This window comes from Dermacentor albipictus, chromosome 5, assembly GCF_038994185.2.
Source record: "Dermacentor albipictus isolate Rhodes 1998 colony chromosome 5, USDA_Dalb.pri_finalv2, whole genome shotgun sequence".
In the NCBI taxonomy this organism is placed as follows: Eukaryota; Metazoa; Arthropoda; class Arachnida; order Ixodida; family Ixodidae; genus Dermacentor; species Dermacentor albipictus.
The window spans coordinates 54,370,764-54,397,264 of record NC_091825.1 but is presented as its reverse complement, the minus strand read 5'-3'; the positions used below and the strand labels follow the sequence as shown (position 1 = coordinate 54,397,264).

The 26,501-nt window shown below is 47.1% G+C and overlaps 1 protein-coding gene across 1 annotated transcript in view; it reads right to left on the bottom strand.

Moving 5' to 3' along the window:
* The window catches only part of LOC135913234 (uncharacterized), a 106,497-nt gene extending 94,024 nt beyond the window's left edge, over positions 1–12,473 (bottom strand). Inside the window, exons 1-2 of the mRNA XM_065445841.2 lie at positions 12,400–12,473; positions 9,922–10,062 (exon numbers count right to left, since the gene is read on the bottom strand). Of these exons, the coding sequence (XP_065301913.2) occupies positions 9,922–9,929 (8 nt within the window). The 5' untranslated portion in view covers positions 9,930–10,062; positions 12,400–12,473. The remainder of the gene's footprint in view (positions 1–9,921; positions 10,063–12,399) is intronic.
* Positions 12,474–26,501: the final 14,028 nt, after the last annotated feature.

Sequence of the window (26,501 nt, the reverse complement as noted above, 5' to 3'; positions counted from 1 at the left end):
GTACCCGGAGAGTGTGTACATCAGGGATGTACCGGTTTTCCGATGTCGCGGTTATAGGGGTAGTGGGGCAGTTTCGGGTTGTGGGGCGGAGTATGAGGAGCTCCGACTTCTCCGGAGAGCATGAGAGTCCGATACTCCGCGCATGTGTTTGGGTGAGGGTAGCTGCCGACTGCAGAGTATTCTCTATAGTCCATAGAGTGATATCATCAGCATAGAGTGTGTGCCGAAGGTGAGGGATGGTTTGTAGTTTGCGGGCCAGGGGAATGAGAGTGAGATTAAAGAGAAAAGGGGAGAGGACATATTCCTGAGGGGTGCCAATCCCACTAAGGGTTTATGGGCGGGATGTGTGGGGACCGAAGTGAATTTCGGCTGTGCGGTTAGTAAGGAATGCTTGAATATAGGTGTACATACGTTCACCTATGTTCAAGGGGGAGAGCATCGCCATTATCGCTCGATGGTCTAGGCGATCAAAGGCCTGGGAGAGATCCAAGGCGAGGACGGCTTTTGTGTGGCCCGGTATGAGGAGGTCGAAAATATCCTGTGTGAGCTGGAGCATAGCGTCCTGTGCCGGCAGATGCTGACGGAAGCCCACCATGCTGTGCGGGTAGAAGTCTTACTCCGACACGTGTTTGGTTAGTCGGGGGAGTGCGACATGCTCCAAAAGCTTGCCCAGGCATGAGGTTAGGGAGATGGGGCAAAGATTTGCAGGTGTAAGGGGTTTGTGGGGCTTGGGTATGAATAAGATTTTGGCCTGACGCCAGGATTGCGGAAGGGTGCCCTCCTGCCAGCATGTGTTGAAGTAGTCCGTGAGCTGGGCAATCGACTGATCGTCCAAATTGCGGAGCATGCTATTGGAGATACGGTCAACTCCTGGAGTGGAGTTAGAGCGGAGTGTAAGGAGGGCCGCTCTGACTTCTGTTTCCGTAATCTCCGCGTCGAGATTGGCATTCCGGGTGCCTGCATAGGGGAGCAGGGGGTTTGAGGTACCGGGAGTTGTATGTGTGTTCCTAAGTATGTCGATGAGTGCGTCGGGAGAAAGGTCGGTCTATATTAGCACCGTTATTGTTTTCAGTATACATAAAGGATATCGCTAGCACACCCGTATCGCCTAATCTGGTCATGTACGCTGACGATACGAATGTATTTTTTTCATCCCACTCCTTGTTCGAAATGGACGCCACGGCAAATGAATAATTAAGAAAGCTACATAACTGGTTATTGACCAATAGGCTCAGCCTTAATTTATCAATGGCTAACTACATAATTTTTCATCCTATTACTACAGTACAGAGTTACACTCTGAAAATTTCCTACTAGCATACTGAATTAAAGCGTGTTTCGAACCAGAAATTCCTTGGTGTTTGGTTCAATGAGAATCTTTCTTGGAATTTTCATGCCACCAAATTAATGTCTGATCTAAGTAAAACAGTCGGCTGTTTGTATAAGATAACTCATTTGTTGCCTCCCAGGTTAAAGATATCCATGTATTACGCACTTCTATACTCAAGGTTATCTTACTGTATCCTTGTTTGGCGAACTACGACGTCCACCAATTATCTTAAACTAATTTCAATTCAGAAACGCGCTATGGGTGCTATTGAGGGGTTTCATGGCAGACCTTCAGAGTTACCTAGGTCCCCGCTATTTCCGAAATATGGCATCCTTAAAGAAAAAGAAGTATACAACTTCTGTCTACTTATGTACATCCATCATCACAGATTGTTCTTTCTTTGTCCGGAAAATTCCAGCAGCCGTTATGCTTTTCGGACGAAACGTAAGGTTGTTCCAATCACACGCACCAATTATGGCACGCAAACGCTAAGCTACCAAATTTCCACAGTAATAAATCAATTTCCCTTTGAAACTGAATATTACCTTCCACAAAAATGTTTTAAATCCACAATTAACAAATACCTATTGGAACAAACGGAATGAGATATTTATTTAGTCGACATACTTTGTATTTATGTGTATTTATTTGACTACCTTTCAATTTTTTTTTCTAAAGCGCACATGTTGTAAGCTGTGTGATAGTGTTTCTTGCTTTAGGACTGGTATTTTTATGTTTGTAAAAAAATTATGTATCTTTATATTGCGCATACAATAAGTTGGGTATTCAATTTATTCTGTTCTTGTTCAAATTTTTGCATGTCAACTTACGGTTTCATGCTTTTACAATGCTTGAGAAATTTAGTGAATTTGTTGTGAAGTGCTCGTGCACAATGCCAGCTGTTTTACGGGTGACCGAGACATTGTCAGGCTCTAGCCTTTTGTCTTGGCGCCCTCTTTTCATTGAAAAGAAAATGAACTTTTACTTGCACTTTCATTTTCACTTTCAAAATGTAGCCTGGATGCGTAGCGCCCAACGGGCTAGGCGGCCAGTGGGATATTTCAAGTTGGCGAGCTAACATAGCGCGTGGTGATCTGTGATCAAGTCAAATGGGCGCCAGTACAGGTATGGTCGGAACTTGTCAAGTGCACATACTAAAGCCAAGCACTTTTTTTCGGTCGCGCTGTAATTGACCTCAGGCTTCGTTAGCGTGTGACACGCATAGGTGACTAAGTATTCGGGGTAGCCAGGCTTTCGTTTGGTGAGGACGGTGCCAAGACTGACCCCGCTGGCATCTGTATGTACCTCAGGTGCAGCTGGCGGGTCGAAATGGTGAAGAATAAATGGGGAGGTTAGATGACGACGCAGGATAGCAAAGGCGAAGTCACATGCAGGGTACCAGGAGGAGATGGCGGTGTCACCACTTAGAAGCTGAGTCAATGGCGCCATGATCGATGCGAAATTCCGAACAAAGCACCGGAAATATGACCGAAGGCCCACAAACTTCGAAGTTCTTTGATGGTCTTAGCCGTGGGAAACTCGGCGACTGCTGGAAGATTTGTAGGATCGGGTAGAACGCTGTGCTTGGACGCAACGTGGCCTAATATCGTGAGCTCTCGCCCGGTGAAGCGGTAATTTTTGAGATTAGGTTGGAGGCCAGCGTTCGTTAGACAGATCAAACAAGTCTGAGGTGGAGCAGGCGAGTCGGAAAATCAGGCGAGAAGAGCACGACATCGTCGAGGTAACACAGACGTATAGGCCACTTGAGGCCATCCAGCGTGTTGCCCATGAGTTGCGCAAACGTGGCAGGGGCGTAACAATTAAGCCCTAAAGGCATCACGTTAAATTCATATCAGCCATCAGGCGTTATGAAGGTGGTTTTCTGGCGATCGGCCGGAGCCATCAGGACCTGCCAGTACCATGAACGCACGTCGATGGACGAGAATAATTCTGCTCCCTGCAGACTGTCGAGAGCGTCGTACATGTGCGGCAAAGGATAGACGTCTTCGCGCGTTACCTTATTAAACCGATCGTAGTCGACGCAAATGCGAACAGACCCGTCATTTTTGCGAGCGAGAAGGACAGGAGATGCCAAGGGACTGTGCGAAGGTTGAATAACATCACGGCGCAGCATATCTTCGACTTGGGTGGGAATGACACGACGCTTTTCGGCAGAGACGCGGTACGGTCGTCGACTTAACGGCTTATGCGAACCTGCGTCATTGTAGTGCTGCACTTCCTATGTGCGGCCCAGTTGAGGCTATAAATGTCGAATTAACTTCTAAAGTGGTGCAGGAGATCAAGAAGGTCGGTGCGTTCGTCAGGTGTGAGTGTATCGGTGATGGCCCTCGAGAACGCATTCCTGGACATCTCCTCAAGCGTGGAAATCGAAGATGGTTGGCCAGAGTCGACATCAAAAGAGTCTCCGGGAACGTCAACCAAAGACGAAGAGTCGAGGAGTTCCATGAAGCCAAGGCATTCACAAAGGAGCAACGTAATAGGCGCACAGAGGGGATTATAGAAGTATATCTGACCTAATCCTGAATATATGACCTAATCAGCATTTAAACATGCTGATTAGGTTATCAAAACAGCACATAGTGAGCAATGCAGGTTGATAGTACTAGCTTTACAAAACTTCCACAACGTGGCATTTCTAAGAGCGTTTGCTTTAGAGATTTGCATGAGCAGCCATTCGAAAATTCCTTCTTACATAGCTATTGAAGCAGGAAAAGGTTGTGGTTGTCGCGAGCCTTACTTGAGAATTGATGATTATTTGCTAAACTCAATATAAGCAGCGGAAATTCATACTGGACTTGCGCTTCAACACAACTGAAGAATGCATGCGTAAGAAAAACGCAAGTGTTATTCAGTGTTTTTCCACGTTTATTACACATTTGCATTTGTGCCTCCGCTGAAGGTGTTGAAAGGGAAATCAAAGATTTGTACTTCTCAGCCTGGTGGAAATCAGCCGCGTCCTCTTCTTCCTGCAATATGTGAAGTGAGGAGGGTTGACATGAAAACTCATTTGCTTACATGCTTCATTCTAGCGCAATATCGGATGTCTCGTTGCTGTGGCAATGTTTGAGAACCTAACGGGTGTGTAATAGAGAAAGTAGGCGCTTACAATCTATTTTGTGGAAAAGAAAAATGAGATGCTAATTAGGGAACCTTTACCAATGTTCTCTCCGTTGTTTCAAGTACTATGCGCAAAGAAGGCCAAATCAAAAAGAAAAAGCTATAATTTCACAGAGGCAGTAAGTCAGCGACTGCTAGAAACATATTCTTTATCAACACTGGAACTTGTAAATTTCGCGTAGACAACCACTGTTGTACAGTCATCTAATCGAGACAAGATATGGAGGCATAAGTGGTATTGGCTCTGTAGCCTGTGTAATGCACGTAAAATGTACCTTGTCGCTTGCATGTTCTGTTACGACTTTGCACCGCCGCACCACGATTACGACCTTGTGGTCCCGTAGCGCTCGTCACCCGTTTCGTGACAGAGCGTTGGTAGTGAAGACTCCGAGCCAGGCGTCGATGAGAATAACAAAAGGGACTTTATACACTATATACAGGTCGTTATACAGGACATGAACGGGTCGGCACTGGGGCCGAGATCCCACAGCAAACGCGACTGTTCGCGCACGGCGACGTCCGGCGAAAACGCGTGACACATCTCACCCCAGTCGAGAGCGGCACTGTGCTCCCGGTGGGTCGGCGCATCCGGTTTTCGAGGCGACCGCCTCGCGGCTTTATACTCCCCGAGAACCATTGTCACTCAAACGGCCCAATACAAAGTCAGCACTCGACGGTCGTCCGAGAGGTCCAACCAGCGACCGCGCTAGCCACACGGTTCAAAGTTCGCGCGCGCGGTGACCTCCAGGTAAAAAGAGGTGCGGCGGCGCGCTGTCTGGCACTTGGTGACACGTTTGAACATGTTGCCCGCCGATGCTTCTCCGCGGGACACCACTGCCTGACGGCTCAGCATCTTGACTTGTCAAGGGAGAATTTGGGCGCTCGCAGGATAAATTCTGCATCTTGCAGATTCGGAATCCGGGCTTGTGGTAATGGCACAACAGCATCCCCTCCCTCAGATAAGGCGCCGGGAAGACGAGCTGCCTCCGCATGGCTCGGATGCCAGGCGCGCACGTTCGTCAGGCTCGTCCAAGTTCACGTCCAGTGTCGGGACGCCAGGTAACTTCACGTGCCCAGGTCCGACTCGCCAGGACAGGAGCTCTGCTTCCCGCGTTGTCGCCAAGGCACCTCGACCAGCTCCGCTCGGGTCGTTCCTAAGCCCTTGCTTCTCGCCACTGGTCCCGGTTGGTCGTTCTGCAGCTTGCAAAACCGACCGGCAAAAGGCAATACCTAACACGAACAAGTGCCCTCTGTCTCCCGTCAAACACCAGACAAGGCCATAATCCAAATCAACCTAACTAAATTCCTATCCCCCCCTTTTGCTCCCGCTGTAACAAGGAGGCAGGTGTACGATCTGGTACACAAGGCTCAAACAACCACTTTTCAAATTAACAACACACTAAAATAGAAACAATTAATAATCAGCAATAATAACGACAAATAGAATGGTCCCCTTGAAATCACTTGGACCGAAAACATACTACTGAGGAAGCAAATGAGGTCATTCATTTTTCCCGGCGATATTTTCGCGGAATCCGAAGCTGCTTATTTTTGCGACCCTGCTTATCCGTGTAACGGCGGTACAATAAGCCAGATTCCTTGCCAAATGAAACCCTCTTTTTTTTCACTCCCCGTTTGACGCTCTTCCTCAGATCGGCTAGCGAACAGTCTTCCTGTTGCTCGCGAATCAGAGTTTCTCTTTCAACTGCCGCCTGCTCCTGCCAGCTGGCGGAAACCGGAGCGAGTGCGGAGCCCGCGTCGCCTAATTGCGGCGTCGCGTCTATATCGCGGCTAGCACTGCACGTGTCACTCCCACTCACTTCCAGAACCCGCTCGCCTAGGCCAGCCTCCGAGCTCTGCCTCTCCCGTGACTGCTCGCCACTCAAGTTGCCTTGATCGGTCCGTGTGCCGCATCGCTGTTCGCTCACCGACGCAAAGTCAAGTTCCCTCGACAGCGGGCGCGCTTTGGATCGCGTGAGGGCCATGTACGTCGGCAAAGGATGATTTGCCCTGATCTCTCAGCAGCTGCTCCGAGCTATTTGAGAAGAGGTAGGAAAAGTGCTCCGGGAGGGCGGCAGACACAGCGGCTTCTGTGTTAAGTTTCCCAAACTCACCTTCAATGATAACCGTTGCGATCGGTAAGCAGACACTCTCCTCCTCGGCCACTTGCCGTATCCTAGCGCACTCTCCCGTAAAATCACTCGAGGAGACAAAAGACGGGTGAACAACGTCCATAGTTGCTGCAGAGTCCCGAAGTGCACGGCACTTCTTACCGTTTACCTTAATTTCCTGCACATAGGGATCCAATAGACGTATGTTTTTGTGAGTTTCCTGTATTGTTGCAAAAGCAATTTTCTCTGGGAAGCTCGCAGCGATGTGCCCTTGCTTTTTGCAATTGTAGCAGGTTAACCGTTTCCGTTTTTCAAAAGAACTCGTCGTATCGTTTCGCTGTTTGGGACCATCGCTATCATTCTGAGATGCATTTTGTCTTTCCCTTACAGTTTCTTGGGTAAGAGACTCGTCTGCCGGAAACTCGCGACGCGTGATTTCCTACCGTTCGTCGGGCTTCCCGGAAAACCCACCTCTCCTATCTGCTTTTTCTACGCGCACTGCCTTGCTGTGCAAGCTGCGGCGGGTGTAATACTCTTCCGCTAACTCTGCTGCCTTGTTTAGCTTAACCTCCTTTAGCCTATCTTGCAGCCAGAGCGTGACATCCTCATCAATGCAACGGTAGACCTGCTCCAACGCGATGCATTCGATGATTTTGTCGCGGTCGTTGTAAACCTCTTCGCCCTTCAGCCATTCCACCAGGTCGGCTTTTAGACGAAACACGAAGTCAACATTCGACTCCTTGCCCTTTTTTGCATACCGGAACCTCTGCCGGAAAGCTTCGGGTGACAATTTGTACTTCCGCAGTAGCGCTTCCTTCACATCACTGTAGCTCTCAAACGCCTCTTTCGATAAGCGAGTTATTACGTCTGATGCCTCCCCAGGAAGCAAGGCTAACAGATTCTGTGCCCAGAGGGATCGCCTAATGCTATTCCGTTGGCACACATGCTCAAATTTCACGATGTATTTGTCCATATCCTCTCCGACGACAAAGGGTGGAAGTTGATCGCGTATTCTTGGAACGTTAGAAGTGAGACTAGGCGCCGGCGAGCTATTTCGGGTCTCCAACTCTTTCATTTTAAGCTCGTGCTCGCGACGCGTTGCCTCTCTCTCCTTTCCTCCTTTTCCTCCTCGCGACGTTCCTTTTCTGCCTGCCACTCCCGACGTTCCTTTTCTTTCCTTTCCTCCACGCAACGTTCCTTCTCCCTCTTTTCCTCCTCGCGACGTTCCTTTCCTTCCTTTCCCGACGTTCATTGATATCCGCCCAGGCCTCTGCGGCTACCTCAGCCGTTACGTCCCCAGTCCTCATGACCTCAAGGATCGCATTCTTTCTTTTGGTTGAGCCCAACTCAATGCCCAACTCCTCACAAATTTCGAAAAGTTCCTTCACCTTGTACTTCTCCATCGTTCACACTGTCCTCCTGCTGTTTACCCTTTTTGAATATACCTGCCGTACGCTACTATAACACTACTAGTGAGACATATGCAAGTATTTCACACACTGCCCCGTTTACCCCCTCAGCATCCCCTGGTTTTCAAAACACTCTCACTAGGCTTGAAACACACAAGGTTAACACAATGCAACACTAAATCCTTCCCTAAGCTACTATAACCTGTGTCAGAGAAAGTCTGGTGTTTGAGGTAAACTTCAGGCACTCACCGCGCCGAGGTAGCTGATGCCGGTCAATCCCGTAGCTGCCATCCACTGTTACGACTTTGCACCGCTGCACCACGATTACGACTTTGTGGTCCCGTAGCGCTCGTCACCCGTTTCGTGACAGAGCGTTGGTAGCGAAGACTCCGAGCCAGGCGTCGATGAGAATAACAAAAGGGACTTTATACACTACATACAGGTCATTATACAGGACATGAACGGGTCGGCACTGGGGCCGAGATCTCACAGCAAGCGCGACTGTTCCCGCACGGCGACGTCCGGCGAAAACGCGTGACACACCTCACCCCAGTCGAGAGCCGCACTGTGCTCCCTGTGGGTCGGCGGATCCGGTTTTCGGGGCGACCGCCTCACGGCTTTATACTCTCCAAGAACCACTGTCACTCAAACGGCCCAATACAAAGTCAGCACTCGACGGTCGTCCGAGAGGTCCAACCAGCGACCGCGCTGGCCACACGGTTCAAAGTTCGCGCGCGCGGTGACCTCCATCTAGAAGGATGTGCGGCGCCGTGCTGTCTGGCACTTGCTGACACGTTTGAACATGTTGCCCGCGGATGCTTCTCCCCAGGACACCGCTGCCTGACGGCTCAGCATCTTGACTTGTCAAGAGAGAATTTGGGCGCTCGCAGGATAAATTCTGCATCTTGCAGATTCGGAATCCGGGCTTGTGGTAATGGCACAACAGTTCTATCCTATATTTGGCCGAATGTGCCTGTATAGCCTTAATTTAAGCTGCAACTGCGTATCTGTGGGGGACATGCACTTGCGATGTGCACTCAGGTAATACACCACTATTCACCAAATATCTAAGACATATGCTATTACATATAATACTCGAGTTGCGAGTATCAGAAGCTGGCAAAAGCGCAGAAAGAATACAAGTGATCAATCTTAATCTGTCATAATCGAGCACAGAAATTTAGACCAGGCCTCTCAGGATCTTCGAGGGAGTCACATGGGTAAATCACTTCGTAAAAATGTCCTAGTATAATATCGATAAATATATGAAATATTTCTTTATCAAATAAGGTTAGAGAATTGTATTCGCAAATGTGAGCGTTTATCTAGTGTTTCACGAAGCGTTTGTTTCTTTTGTGCTCAGAACTGAACTCAAAATTATATAAAATGCATTATAACTGTAATCTCAATGGACATATCAGGATGAAGCCACATTTTGCATCAGAAAAGCCACCACTTACACTGTCTTAAGAATTAGGTATACCCGAACAAACTGTTTTATTTGAAATGTTCTGCTTGAAATTTTAATACTCAATACTCATATGTGCACGGCTTTTATAAAAATTGCTAAGATTGTGCATCACGAGGGTGTGAAAATGAATGCTTATTATGGATAAAGGAAACCGTTTTATATTTCAAGACTATTTTAAAAGTATTCAATATTACATTTGATTTGTTCTTCGCGTTATTTAACTCGGATTGGGTTAGGTCTTCAAACCTACTATTCTCGCATCCTTTTGTATAAAACTTTCTTCCGCTGACGATAGTGAGCTATTAAACATGAAACTACATGCTTTGTTAACTTTTGATTGTTCAGCATAGGATTGCTAAGAATATTTCTATGTATCTGACTGCATCGCGACAGATCGGAAACTCAATGCCAATCGATCTATACAATATGTACTCTCACATCTACTATTGCTGCTCAACGTACATCACCATTCGGCGACTTCATCACCACTGCAAAGGTCATCGCTGTAAAGTGGGGCGCCGACACCACAATACTTCATGAACTCCTCCACACATTTTGGGGGCACCGCATCTTTGGCTGTTTCTTTCGTCCACAGCTGGCAATCTGAAAGAGAACGCAATTCGGGTCACCTATATTTACAATTTCACCCGATTAACGTTAACAATATTAGTCGGGTAAAGGATAGGAATGGATAGGTTCAATTTTGGTAACCATAGCGACATAAAGGAAACAGACAATGAAGCCGAGGTAAACATCGGATAAATAGCCTTCTATGTAGGTTAAATTTTAGTGTAGAAAATAGTGATTAAAATGAAAATCAAAGTGGACAAAAAGGTAATTTGTCACGGCTAGGAGCCAATCCCACAGCTCCCGTATTACGTGCGCTTTGAACTACGAATTAGTTGCGAGGGTTTATGCATGCGAGGGCTTATTAGCCCAGTGCCTGCTCATACAATGATCACTTGTTACGTGACGCCATCAGGCAAAAAAAGCATGTTCCACATCCGCGCAACTTGGTTCTGAGTGGCTTTGACCAACACTCCTAGTGCTATTGATCTAGCAAACACAATTACCCATTTTAGTTGAAGAATGAATAGCCATTGCCTAGCACAATTGGTAGTGCAACGGACGAGTGATGCGGATGTCGTGGGTTCGGTTCCTTGATGACAATTGACCTTTTCGTCCCCTCTGATTTCCCTTTACTTGATTATTTTCTACATTACAATTTATACGAGCGTCAATTTCCCTGATGGGAAATTTTCTATGGGGGCGAAATGCAAAAACACCCATGTACTTAGATTTAGGTGCACGTTAAAGATTCCCCAGGTAGTCTAAATTTCCGGAGTCTTCCACTACGGCGTGCCTCATAATCAGAAAGTGGTTTTGGCGCGTAAAACCCCATAATTTTTTATTTCCCTGATGCTTTCAATGGCTTCACTGTTTGCTGGCTTCATGTGGCCAAGAATATTAGGTGAAATAGACTCGCAGCGATATCCGCCAAACTTCCTGGGAACAAATACATTAGAGGTTTTATGTTGCTGCTATTAGAAGGTTGATTTCAAAAACTTCCAGCCATAATGTGTGCCCGTCTTGCGTGGTAGCTGTTTTGGCGCCACATCGGGATAGTTTCTGCGCCATTCATCCACTTAGCATAGAGGGTCTCCAAGAAATAACAAACAATTTATTGAGACGACGGAGTCATCATTACTGGCAGGGATTTGAACCTCTGGTTTTCATGCTAATGATTTAGTGTCTCAAAAATATGTCCTTTGCAACAGCCTCCATTGCACGTTATGTTGCAACTAGTCTTAGTTCCTTTTTTGTTCTCTGGCTGGTTAGATGGGATAACCAAATCGAAAGCACACCTTTCGCAAAGCGAGCCGTTTGTCATTTGTGGAGGTCAAGCAAAATAGCATTTCTCGAAAATAAAGAAGAAAATGTACAAGTGAAAGTAAACAGCGGCAACACTAGAGTAGGTGTTTTGCACTATGCTTTAAACAATAGGTGTTTTGCACTATGCTTTAAACAAGCAACGAGACGTGCATTGCTAGCTACCTCTTAGTAGGTGTTTAACTGCTATTCGAGGAACTCGCGATGAAGGCAAATAAGTAAAGGGAAATAAATTGTTAATGAGGAGAACGAAGCGATGAGGGAGGGCACTGAGAGGGACATTTATATTCTCACACTGTAGTTATGGCAGACAACCAGAGAGGAGCTTGACAGCGAGTCACAAAACCCTTTATTGCGTGAAGGTTTGCTCAGGAAAAGAAGCAACACTGAAACACAACGATAGTTTATAGCACAGTCGTTGGTCTTCGAAATATGATGTGGGGGCCAGGTGTGGTCGGCTTCATTTTTACGCGATTAAACCGACAATAAAGCGTGACCGCTTGTGATCACGCACATTCCAGAGCGTAGACCACTTTTCGCTTTTGAACGTAATCTAGTCGAACAAGGTTCTTTTCGCTACGCAATCGGCGACGTTATTTTAGCAGGTTTTGGTACAAGCAGGAGCGCCTTGCGCCGAGGGATAATTCGTGACTTATTCGGGTGGTCGTGACCGAAAGCTGCGCCTTTGCTTCGATAATGGCTGAAAATTGCTTTAACGCCATAGTCCGGCAGGAATAACGAAGGATGGAAGTGACGCTTCTGATTACAAATCCTCATTAGGGCGCGTCGATGTTTGCAGAAGCAGCTGAGTTTCTTTGTGTACCGAATCCGGACCGGTCTAATACGGCCACTCGAATATACCATTAGCAACATTGGCGGGGCAGTAAAACCACATTAACCACGCATAAGCAACTTACGCGCGTACGCCCGCCTACATACGCAATGCACCCCCCCCCTCGCAAATAGCATCGTCCCTAAGCTGCAAACAGAAAACGACAACGAAATAAATTGCACGTAAAATACTAACTATGAAACAAAGAAAGAATTTACCTTTCCCATTAGGTTAGCGTGCCTATAGGTGCTACCGAAACAACAGGTCTGCCTTTTCAGCAGGACAACACCCTGTCCATCACGACTTGGAGAGTTACAGGGGCCGAGCAACACCTGCTTGGCAAGAGGTGCAACTCAGAGAGACCTTTCGGATTGAAGAAGGTATTCTCTCGATCGGTCTCATGGCATTCTATTTTTGAATAGCCAGTTTTGCAATGCGACGAAAAATACGTGAGGGATTAAGCGTCCTTCTTTGGAGACATTGCTCGGGCGAGGTTAATCTACGCAGAAACACAGAGGTGTTTCCGTGTTCACTGAAACTACAGAAGAAGCTCCCGGGCTCTTCAACGACTTGGTGAATTTGTTTAGTATCATCTCATTGATTCTTTGCTCTCCGACTACTACTACGACTGCCTCGACAGCCTCGGAGTTGCAGCGTCAGAGTACGCGGTCATACTTCATTGTGTCCTTATGCGGTGACTCCCCGAATATATCGTCATTCTCTACCGTCAACGCATTAAGGAGACTGACGCCGACGAGGGGGCCACACCAAGGTCGCGTCAAGGAGAGGTGCCAAAAGTCATGGCTTTCTTGCAGCTGTAAATCGAGAGCAGGGAAGAGAGCCAGGCCTTCCGTTGAAGGTGCCTACCGCACAATACTTCCGTGAGACACTGGGGACGCCAACCTTGTCTACCGCCACCCTTACCGCCAGCATTAGCATTGGCCACAGGATCAGCATCAAACGATCATTGTTGCTGTGTACAGTGCGATCAACATGACCACGCCATAAAGGACTGCGACGTCACATTGTCAGCCGACGAGATTAGACGCCAACTAACTGAAAAAAACTGCTGTTTTGAACCTTGCACAGAGGGACACGTCCCACGAATGTGCAGCAACGGAGCGTGGCTCAAGGGGAACTACTGCTTGAAACGCCATGTTTCAGCACTTTGCGTCATATTGACACGTGTACTTATCTTTATCGGGAGACCACGTTTCGCCGCTTAACAATTGCAATCGCACAGCGAGGGACGCATCTGACGTTTCTGGAAAGTTATCGATGCTTCTACCCGGCTGTCTGTTGTCGCCGAACCTTGTGTTATCTGATTTCATCGCGTTACGCGAATGGTGTAGAACTTTGTGGAAAGCACGCGGGTCCAAACGATTAGTCTGGAACATTCGACGACTGCTCTATAAAAGCCGACGCGCTTGACCCGCAGAGGAGATTTTCGACGATCGCCGACTGTGTTCGCCGCTATCGTTGTGCTTTAAGTGTAGCCTGTTTTGTGGGCACAGGTTCGCCCAATAAAAGCTAGTTTTGTCTTTCACAGTACGGCTACTGTGTCATTTAACGTCACTACCACGTGACATCTTGTGGAGGTGCTTTGCGTTCATGCACCGGACGCCCCCACAAAGCCGTGACCCAAGCCCTCACTCGGAAGACACAAACGTCCACAAGAACCAGCGAGGCAGCCGCAGGCTGCAAGGACTGCCCCCGGAGCGCGTACTTTTGCCCGAGACGACTAGGAGGATGGCCACCAAGTCCACCCCAATGGCAGCACCAGCGTCACCCGTCGTGCTGCAGCAGCCCAGGGAGCCTCCGACGTTCCGCGGTTCAACTTTCGAGGACCCGGAAAGCTGGCTTGAGACGTACGAGAGAGTCGCTACCTTTAACAACTGGAACAGCGACGACAAACTGCGATATGTGTTATTCGCTTTGGAAGACGCGGCCAGGACGTGGTTCGAGAACCGAGAAGCCACTTTAACGACCTGGGAACTTTTCCGAAGCGGCTTCCTACAGACATTCGCAAGCGTCGTACGCCGAGAACGAGCCCAAGCGCTACTAGAAACCCGGGTGCAGCTACCTAATGAGACGACCGCGATCTACACGGAAGAAATGAGCCGTCTCTTCCACCACGCCGACCCTGAAATGCCCGAGGAGAAGAAAGTCCGCCTGCTGATGCGTGGTGTGAAGGAGGAACTCTTTGCCGGAATGGTACGAAGCCCACCGCAGACCGTCGACGAGTTTCTTCGCGAGGCCACCAGCATCGAGAAGACATTCGAGATGCGAAACCGGCAATTCGACCGCCGCACGAACTCGACAAATTACGCCGGAGTTCAATCACTGGCCACCGACGACCTGCGCGAGGCTATCCGAGTGGTCGTGCGGGAGGTGCTACAAAAGTTGCTCCCACGATCACAGCCACAAGTGGCTTCGATTGCCGACGCCGTGCGTGAGGAGCTCCAACAACTTGGAGTCGCCCCTGTATCGCCCCAGCCTGAGCCGCAAGCGATGACCTACGCCGCCGTCGCACGTCGTCAAGGTCCCCTTCCGCGACCGCGCCAAGGCCCTGTCACGCCGCAGTTCCGTCGTCCGCCGCCGCCACCGCCAACACGACCACCCGTCGCCCAGCGCACCTACGCGAGGAAGACGGACATTTGGCGCGCTCCCGACCACCGCCCGCTCTGCCGTCACTGCGGAGAAGCCGGCCATGTGTATCGCCGATGCCCATACCGGGAGATGGGACTGCGAGGTTTCGCCGTGAACGCTCCGCGCCCGCAGCAAGGTGAACGCCCCCGCGATATCGCCGACTACCTCGCCGCTACTCAGTGGAGCTCTCGACGACCATCGCGTTCGCCATCACCAGGCCGCTACCTGTCGCCGCAGCGCCGACCATACACTGGCCCAGCCCGGGGCCGGTCAGCGAGCCCATATGCGGAAAACTAAAAGCAGCAACCGATGGAGGTGCGGTTGCTGTTCGTCCAACTGACGAAGATCCTCCGCCGCCGACGGAGACGACGAAGAAACGATCTCGACGACATAACAACGACACGCCGCCGCCCCGACGAAGTCAGGAAGGCAAGACTACACCGACGAACGACGACTAGAAGACGCGACGTTCCAACTTCAGTTCAACACGACGCAGCCGTGATCCGACGCCAAGACCTAACTGTAACACAAGACACCACCGACAAGGCCAGCAGGATTACTACAGCCGATCGAACCTCCTCGCCGACCATTCCAGCAGATTGGGATGGATTTGTTGGGGCCGTTTCCGATATCAACATCCGGGAATAAGTGGATCGTCGTGGCGACGGACTATCTCACCCGTTTTGCTGAAACTAAAGCTCTGCCAAAAGGCAGCGCAGCCGAAGTGGCGAAATTTTTCGTCGAGAACATCCTGCTGCGACATGGTGCCCCAGAAGTCCTCATCACCGACAGAGGAACGGCTTTTACAGCAGAGCTCACCCAAGCCATTCTGCAGTACAGCCAGACAAGCCACAGGAGGACAACTGCCTACCATCCGCAGACAAATGGTCTCACGGAGCGCCTGAACAAGACGCTTGCCGACATGCTAGCAATGTACGTCGACGTCGAACACAAGACGCGGGACGCGGTCCTGCCGTACGTAACCTTTGCGTACAACACGGCGGTGCAAGAAACAACACACATCACGCCGTGCAGGCTGGTTTACGGCAGGAACCCGACGACGACGCTTGACGCCATGCTGCCGCACGTAACTGACGAAGAGAATGTTGACGTCGCTAGCTATCTCCAGCGCGCCGAAGAAGCCCGACAGCTCGCCCGCTTGCGAATCAAGAGCCAGCAGAGGACCGACAGCCGACACTACAACGTCCGACGACGCTTCGTCGAGTACCAGCCTGGCGACCGTGTTTGGGTCTGGACCCCGATACGCCGACGAGGACTCAGTGAGAAGCTACTCCGACGCTATTTCGGACCCTACAAGGTCATCCGACGTATTGGCGCTCTGGACTATGAGGTCGTGCCCGACGGCATTTCGCATTCACAGCGGCGCCGCGCACGATCTGAAGTGGTCCACGTGGTGCGCCTTAAACACTTTTACGGACGCTGACGAACTTCGTCATTTTTGTTCTTTTCTTTGATACGAGTGCTTTTGTTTATTACCTTCGTTTGTTTGCAGCATCGGGTGGATGCTTTTTAAGAAGGGGGTATTGACACGTGTACTTATCTTTATCGGGCGACCACGTTTCGCCGCTTAACAACTGTAATCGCACAGCGAGGGACGCATCCGACGTTTCTGGAAAGTTATCGATGCTTCTACCCGGCTGTCTGTTGTCGCCGAACCTTGTGTTATCTGATTTCATCGTGGAACGCGAATGGTGTAGAACTTTGTGGAAAGCACGCGGGTCCAAACGATTAGTCTGGAACATTCGACGACTGCTCTATAAAAGCCGACGCGCTTGACCCGCAGAGCAGATTTTCGACGATCGCCGACTGTGTTCGCCGCTATCGTTGTGCTTTAAGTGTAGCCTGTTTTGTGGGCAGAGGTTCGCCCAATAAAAGCTACTTTTGTCTTTCACAGTACTGCTACTGTGTCATTTAACGTCACTACCACGTGACAATATGGAAATAAGACAGCAACCGCCCATCTACCGAGAGCAGTGATGCACTTGTCAACCGTGACACAACCAAAAGTAGCAAGTTCCCAGCGACAAGCGCTTCTACGAGCAGTTCGTCGGGCAGAACCACGTCTGCTCTATTCCTTGCGTGTGAACAGAAGAGGCAAGTTGCACACAAAATTGACTCGACTGACAGGTGGAGACCTGTTGCAATAGGCATCACCGACACTGAGAAGACCCCAACCGCCCTTGCAAAGCTTTACCCCAGCTTTATCTCCACTCCGTTCCTTGCTCAATTTGTATCGACACTCAGAAAGCAGCAACAGAATCGGCCTTCTACAGCCAAGAACAGCAAGTGAACGTTTCCAGTCAGCCTCGTTCCAGTCCATGCTCGAAATTTAAGTCAAGCCTCTCCGTGTGTCACGAAGCGGTGCGTTATCGGCACTCACTTTTCCTCGATGCAATAGAGAGCACAAAACTTGTTTCGCTTACTGCTGCTGCCGCATTTCTTCACGCTAGTGTCTTGACAGCGGCTATCCGCGGTTATTGAGCGTGACGTGTTTCGATTGCGCGCTGACACCATGTTCGGAAATGTGTGCAGTTGATACAGCCAATAAAAGTAGTATCCTTACTTCTTAAGGTTTCTGCTATTTTTATCGCAATTAGTGCTTCGCCTTTCGGGTGAAACGGCAACCTTTTACAACGAAGCAGTATGTAGCTACCCCTGGTGGTGGTCGATGAGCGTGCGGTGACGCGTCGCGTCGACACTAAAAAATTTCCGTCTCCTCTTTCTCGCGATTCCCTGTTAACTCTCAAATGTGGGTATCTTGGAAAAAATATCATAGCGATATTGGCCGCTAAGACGGCTCTATCGTGACGTCAAGTTTCATGTAGGGGTCGTAATAAGATAGTTCACAGTGAAATTCTATACGTTACCAAGTTCCCGCCTGCTGCCAATACATGCCCATCTACTCGGGTGGTGTGGTTATATAAAACGGCTATAAGTATTGCTTTATCGAAACTATCCCAAACAAATTGTACTGAAATTGGCCGCTCAGATGACTCTATCACTATGCCGAGTTTTACTTACATGACTTAATTAGGTAGTTCAAAGTAAAGTATTAAACTTTACATAATTCCTTTCTGCTTTCAATACAAGGCCATCTACGGAGGGAGCATGGTTACAGAAGGTGGCTGTAACTCTTGCTTTATCGAAACTATTACTGAACAAAGTATATGACAATTAGCCGCTAAAACAAATATATAATTACGCCCAGTTTCATCTCCTCTCCTAGTTACATAGTGCACAGTGAAGTTTTAAATATTCCGGAATTCTCGTCTGTCATGCGGCGGTACTTGCACACGTCACTAGTTACTGTAAGAGTAATCACACCACAATCAAAATGTGTATTCTTTGTCTCTCTCCTTCAATAATAATAATAATAATAATAATAATAATGATAATAATAATAATAATAATAATAATAATAATAATAATAATAATAATAATAATAATAATATGTCAATATACGTGATAGATGCGTCAACTCTAGTATCCTTGAGAATAAGGCTAACACTGCTCTGAAAACTCTTCATGTATGGTCAAAACAAAACTGTCTACAAATCAATATAAACAAAACAAAAGCAATAATCTTTAGGCCCAAATCTAAGCAAATAACCAGTTCCATCAACCTTGTTTATGACGATGTAAACCTAGAAATTGTGGATAGTTTTAAAATACTTGGCGTTATTTTCACACAAAATATGCTTTGGGACATGCACATGGAATCGGTACTGGGCAAATTATCTCGTGTAGTTGGCATAATGGTGCGGCTGAGACATATTTTACCTTACAGAATCAAGGTTCTTATTTATAACACCCTATTTTTTTCTACGCTTTATTATTGTCAGCTCGTGTGGGGCACCACATCACATACGAATCTAGAAAAGATACATATACTTCAGAAAAAATTTTTGCGAATACTATTTAACCTGCCTTACAATGCCCACACATCAGACTTATTTCAGATAGCAAATGTAATACCCGTTTTTAACCTTTATAATTACAAGTTAACTCAAGCTTTCAAGCGGGAGGTAAAAGAGAACTTAAAGTTTCTTCATGAGTTATCTAATCTCACCAGGAGCACACATTCTTACATCACAAGGTGTACAGAAAAGTGGAAGGTGGTCACTGCGAGTGCCAATTATTCTACACAAAAGATATACACACTACCAACACTCTTAAATTTGCTTCTGAAATCAGGTCTTGACATTTATATAACTGGTGTACGAGCTTTGCGTGAACATTTTGTCACTCAATCTTTCTTGAATAATTGAAGAGCGTTTTTCAGATAAGTTGTGTTTTTGCGTTTATATTTGTGCACATTTCACATGTAGTCAATTGCTGTATATATATATGTCTCCTATTCAATCGCTGTTTGCCTTGTAAAGGAGGCTGCGTGCTCTAGTCAAGTCGCTTGCCCAAAGCGACTTTTACCCGCAGTCTCCTCCATCACTGATGGAAATAAAGAAGTTATTATTATTATTATTATTATTATTATTATTATTATTATTATTATTATTATTATTATTATTATTATTATTGAGGTAAAACACACCACAGCTTTGTTCCTCGTTCTTCTTCACAGAGTGGAAGGGCTGATCAATTTCTTTTATTCTGCCCCCAGCATCTATCACACGCGTTGCAAATGTAGTAGAACAGAAATCACTATGCTTTCACTACGTTAGCCTCCTGTATGAGCACGGTGGCGTGGCTCAAGACAGCGACCAATGCGGTTGGTAAATTTGCTCGAGACTTAATAGCTTCACGCTTAGGCATTGCCTTTTAACCCTGTAAAGCTGTAATATTCCAAAGGGATCGCTTAAAAAGAATCCGTCAGCCGATTGTGACAATAGAATTCCCGTAAAACCAGTCAGTGCCTAATAAGGGACAGAATGCGCAAGGCCCAACAAAGAACAATCGTTTCTCGGCGTCTACTTTCGCCAAGAAAAAATCAGTGGCTCACGCCGCAAGAACACATCGCATAGTTATGCTAAGTGCTTGTACGATGCACTCTATAGAACAAATATCTAGTATACTCGGGATTCAGCACTATTTCCGACGCTCGCTCAGGCGGTCGCCGGTGGCTCCGCCGCTCCTCAGGAGTGATAGCCGCGGTACGGCATGAAGCTATTACTAAGCCAAAATATTCCATTAGTGCGCGTAAAGCATTGTCTAACAAATGACGTAGTCGAGCGATGTATATGACATAACAATTTGAACACTTCTCAAAGTCAACGCCACCACTCATTCCTCAGCAGAATTGTGGCCACGCTGTTAGGATTGTCATCTATTTCATAGCTGCTCATAGCTGCTCATAGCTCCTAAACCGCAGCGTACAAGAACATTGAGAATGCTGTAGTAATATGACATTCGGGAAACGAATTTTCAGAAACTAACAACTTATCTCCGAGGCTGTTTGTAGGCTAAAGCACGCGCACACACATCACGCTATGGGCTCGGTTCGCCTTAAAGCCAGCAGAAAGTCTGGTCATGCCGAATGAAACATGTGGCATGAAGTAATAAATAAAGAAAGTAATTAGCGTGATAATGGTAATTACACAGCTAGACATCTTCATTTGTAGTAGAAATAATTGCTGCCTCGTCGAGTAATTTAGGTAGGGATTAATATTGCGCTACCTGCTAAAGGCAAGATTTTGTGTTTTGGTTCACGAAAAAAAAAAGAACTGAGTGGCCTGAAGAAGGATGACTCTGAAGAAGGATGACAAGCGAAGCTATGTATCTGGGCCCCTTGTAGACCCCTCACCATTTCTGGCCATTCTGAGCGGACAAGCGCCGAGCATACGCTATGAGCTAACAATTGTGTTTGCAAAGAATTACATCGCTACGCGCCGCGGAAAGGTCTGAAATTTCAATCCGAACGCTGTTTTCCCTTTCCCTCGCGGCGACCGCGCTCCAAGCCAGACGGTGATGTACTCGTTTCCCTGAGCCTACGTCCTCGTGTCCGCAGTCTGATGTCACTCATGGTGACTTCAAAAATTGCTCAACGCAACATCTGTTATTTGTGTTATCTGTTGCTTGAATTGACAAATTGGTGTTTAGAGAAATAATAAAGCACACAAAATGAATGTTTCCGGTTTTTTTTTTTGTTTTACTTCGCACTGAAGCAAGAGAGAGGTACTTCGCTTCTTCTGCTTCTTCACATGGTCGTGCAGTCACGTACGCATGTACCGAAACTATGCCATTTCCTGCCGTGTTCCAGCGTTTGATCATGCTATGTGATCCGCTTGTTCTGCCTCAGTATTCGTGTAGCACTGAATTATACCGCTGATCATGTGTCCTTGTGTACAGCGCACACAATAAAAAAAATCATGCGCTGCGATTACAATAGCTTGCGCGTAACGCCGCCAGCGCAAGTGCGCGGCGCCGCATAAAAAAAAGCGAGGAGAAAAAAAATTAAGGCTGGGCACGTGACGTCTGCGACATGCGATCCTCGAGGTCCAGCATGGGGAAACGCGGGGAAGGAATTTCGCTTGCGGTGGCTAGACTGGGCGAGTGGAGAGAGTCTCTCGCTATGCAGTGGTACTCGCCTTCTGAAATCATGGGTTCGCGGCACTGAAATATTTCCATATCGGCTATTAATGAGACGATTTGAAACATATTGTGGCATAACGCTCCCTAGATGACACGTAACTTCCAGCGTAAAACCAAAATTTGCTGTGGGGCTTGAAGAGGGGCTCTTTAATGGTGAAATGCACCTCCACTGCGGGTCAGGCAAGCTTTGCACTACCTTCGGGATCGGCGCACGTATGGGGAGTTCATAACGCCTGCTTCACCTCCGCCGTAAGTCGACCCGACATTGCAACATCTTCGGAATCGGCCCACGTATGGTGAGTTTTGTGTCTACATAGGGACACGATCTTGGGGCAACTAGCCGTTAGCAGCTTCGCTGTGAAATTGTTAACGTCCTCGGGTTTCTTAATTATAAATAATTTATTAATTATTTTATGATGAATACGAACGCGGGAGCCCTGGCACGAGCGCGTTCGCACTGTAGCGCCGGGTGGCGCAACTGAGCCAGCCTTGAAAGCAAACGACGACACTCGAACCAATTCTGATAATGATAGTTTTGTGTTAACATGCGGACACGTTCCTGAGGAAAGTAGCGCTTATCAGCTTCGCTGTCAAAAAAAAAAACCTTGTCTACTAGACGTGGCAATCATATCGCGCATGCCACTTTTGGCAATGGGAGTAGATACGTTTTACAGGTGATCTGTATTATCCCCAATGGCGATAATGTATATGGGACATATGCTAGTTCTTTGAGGGGGAAGTTTTTAACAGTGAAGCTGTATATGGCTAGGGTCCCGTGTATTTTTGTTCTCCGCGTGCAAAAGCTGTCCTCGTCACTGGCTCATACCCCTGTAGGGATACAAACACTGTAATCGCTCGTAGCCCCGTAACACAGAGGCTACAGGCACTTAGCAGTAGGAAGCGAGCAGTGCTTACAATCTTTGTAAGCACGCATACAACACACAGAACAGCATGTTTATAAATGTCATTATGAATGCCTCATGACCCCGTCTGCACACAAAAATGCAATGGTTTATACTCCGGTAAGCTGCAAGCACTTAGCAAAGTGCACGAACAGTACATTCGTTCTTTGTTTCGTTTAGAAAGCATATATACACTTGATAGGAAAGGCGAAGCGAGGAGCAGACTCGCGACTGCCACCGGAAGGGCACGACGCCTGCCTACACTTCAGAGAGAAGGAGACAGGAACCTCTAAAATCACGCGTACAATATGCAAAACAGCATACGTTTCATGATAAGGCGCTCCTGGCAGCAATGCAAAGCACGTAGCGTTCACTATAAACGCTTCCTGCTAAGGATTACTGTTGTGCACTGCCACACCGAAACCAGCTTTTGACCAGTCCCTAGCCTTTTGTATATAAAGTAAGCGGCCTAACAACTGATTTGAATGTCGTTGCAGCACCGTATGCGCCGCGGTGTGCTGTGAAAATAACTATTACTCCCATTCCTACCACTACTTTAACATAGCACTACGACCACTACTATAAAGCCATAAAGCGTTCCATACCACCCTGAGCAGTTGTAGTGGTGGTTTTCCGCAGCTTCGCTGGTCGTCCACCTTCATGGAGTGGAATGGCTCCTGTTTCATTTTGAAGCGAAAAGCTTCACTACGCTAGTCAACACCACGCCTCGCGCGAGCCGGCGTATGTCGGAATTGGCTCCGTAAGCGTGTTCGGAGTCGGCGCAGGGGGCCACTGCCGCGCGCTATGCGTCATCGTTTGAGGTTCGCCGCAAGCGCGTGTTTATCGCGGAGGACGACTATATAACCGCTTGCCAGAGAATAGGCGTGCGCATTCAACATCGAAGTAGAAGCGAGTAATACTACCGATACAGAGCTGTGTTGATGGCTGCACAGAAATCGCAAGACAATGTGACCAACAACGATGAATAAAGAAGTTTAATAATCCTGCAGAACTTATGGTATATACCATTGATAAGCAATTTGCATAACTACACAAGGCACACGTATAGCATAACCATAAACTAACCAAAGCATATCCATAAGTGAAAGCGTAAACATAAGCATAGGCTAAATCATGAAACATAACCATAACCTAAACCGTAAGCATAAGTTTAGGCTAAATTATAAAGCATAACCATAAGCAAAACTATAAGCATATCCATAGGCTCAATCATAAAGCATAACCATAAGCTAAACCGTAAGCATAACCATAGGCTGAATCAAAAAGCATAACCATAAGCTAAACCACACGCATCACCGAACCCTTTGACTTCGAGATATCTAGGCTTAACCTTAGCTAAGCCCCAGGAAATTTTTTTCATCCTCTGTTCACCACACAAAATCCTAATGTGAATCACTTCTATTGCTTGCATTAACGAGTCATTCTACTTCGGAAATAAATCCTAAGCTGTCTGCCAAAAGATTATTTTTTAGCGTACTCACGGCGTCCGCTGTAAGGAATGTCGACGATAGCGCAGTTGTCGTAATCGGTGTAGTAGAACTTCGCTTCGTTGGAGGGTCCGTCATCTGGAGAAAAGCAGACCCATGGTGTAGATGTCTTGCGCTCAGATGCAAACATTAGTTACATTCAACATTCTTTAGCACTCATTCTATTTGCTAAAGCGGGCAAAATGTTCATACAATATTTCCAGTAGACAAATGAGTTGGTATAATTAGGAGCCGGTCGGTCGAGAAATACGTACATTAAGCATGCGAAATGGAGGTTTAGATACGCAGCAAGAAACTCTCGTGTATTAAACGTAATTGGCAGCCCATAAACAAAGGTCTCTCCTTTAGCTGATGTGCTTAAACCGAAGCTAATACCGAAAGAAGGAGGTAGTTTGTAGTTGCGAAATCGTCTTTCGTATGTTGGAAGGCTGTACTCAAGAAGATGCGTATATTTTTTTTTTCTTTAGGTAATCATTATTCGGACATCTGCAACATACGTGCTATAATTCTCGGGTATTGCGAGACGAAACAAAGATCTTGTTTTAAGGCCCACCAATTCGTATATAATTTCGACTACCAGGTCTTTAATTGACGCTAACATATGTACATATACGTTTCTGTGTTTCACGCCCATCACAATGCAGCCTCTGCTGCCGGTGTCAAACCCCCGCCCTCGCGCTTAGCAGCACTACGCCATAGCCACTGTGCTACCGCGTAGGGCGATTAACTACCTGCGGCGTTAGCACAGTAGCCCTACTGTTACTGTTATTATTGCAAAAAAACCAGGCTATTTTGCAATATTTTATGTTGTACGTCGAAGGGCCAAGTGTCGACCAGTAGCCCTTGGATAAAAGCAACTAACCATAGAAGTTTAGGAAGAAGATGAAGAGAGATAATCATGAATGATAATGATAACGTCTCAACGTCAAATTGGCGCTGCTCCAGCTGGTCGTCCAGAACACACGTCTGTGCAGTTACACATTCACATTCTTAGAAAAAAATGGACTCCTCTTGCACATGATATTTCTTTTTAAAAAGACAACCTTTTATGTGAATTGAAGCACCAAAGTAACCGGAGTGCCCAGGTATTTCTTCGCAAAGTTCGGGAGTTTCTATCTGAAACTGGAGTTATTCTGAGAACTTGTTCCAAGTGTATCTGCCTTGAGCAGTCCCGTCTAGAATTTGTAAGCTACAATTTGTCTTGTAACGTAATAACTAAAAATGTAATTAGTGACTTTTTCGTGATCAGTCAATTATGTCTTACGATTTCACGTACGATTTCACTTCTATCGCCGCGTTTCATCCCCCGCTGCCCTCCGCGTTCACTCTTTCGTTCTCAGCTCTGCTCGTTCACTCGGTTACGCCGAGGGACATGGATGCTCAAAGCAGGAACTGTGCTTAAAAGCTGCGCTCTAAACGAGAGCGTTGTTTTAATTATTATTCGTTCATTTTGCATTTGTCGGCGAGAATATTTTCCACACATATGGGTCCTGCGCACTGTGCTTAGTCATTTTGACCCTGTACCTTAACGTTTCTTTAACAATTTCCGCATGCACGCAGCAAAGGCTGTGTAATGGAAAGTTAAGATGATATCGAAGATAAGAAATAGCGACCATGTATAGCCAAATTTTTTTTTGTAATTGCAAGATTAAAATGTTGTCTACATCAAACAACCCTCTGTATCACGTTTAAAAAATCGAATTTTTTTAAACGATCGATTGAAGGTGCGTTAACGCAGGCGTTCCCCAAACTAGCGATATTCGCCGCTTCAATAATTTGACGTGTTGTTTGTGTTGGCCTTCTTCCTATCACAGTGCACTGAATATAATTGGGACTGCACCCATGCTTTCTGCAGTGAAAAAGCAGATGCCCCACTCCTCCAGTCCGCACATTATTTGAGTGTCTGCAGGCTCTTTCCTCGCTCGGCCATCAGGTTCCGGCGCAAGTGGAACTTACATGTTCCCAGCTTCAAGTTTTAGGCGGGAGCATCGTCACTAATGCATTAATGCGCAAGCGTGCACCAAGGAAAAAATATGAAACCGAAAATACCATAAGTTACCAACCAGAAACGGAAACCCCGCTAGAAGAAAATGCTGAAGCGGAATCGGTGTGAGCTACGAATGTTTTCCCAGCATGTGACAAATTTCAAAGGATTGGTTATAGTACTATCGGCTGGTCAAAAATACTCGTCGCGAAGCCGACTAACCGAAATGCACCCGAGTTCCTCTACCGCTGCACCGTTGCTACTGCACGCTGCTTCCCACTGCAGACACTTAGCCATTTACTGACGTAGCCGTGAAGCATCCACTCGGTACAGATTGCATTCCGGCGAGCATCAAAGAACTATTTTTTTTGAGTCTTCATACTGCGGCACATTGCCAGCGCCTGTTAACAACTTACTGAAGCTGGTGCCAAAGACGGTTATTTCAAAGGGGCACACACCTACCGGCGCAAACCCGGTGACAAAATTCGGTATCTAAGGGGAACATTCAAGAAAAGCATAAACTCAGTGTGACAACAGAACACTTCAATTCAGCGTCAAGGTGTTTATTACAGAGCGGTGTATACCAGTACCGAATCCGCAGCAACCCACGTCGCCGTCAAAGAGGTTCGCTGAATAGCAAACATAGGTACACTGAAACACATGCATAGTGACCCAAGTTGGCTCGACGATGGTTTCAATCTTTGTTACTT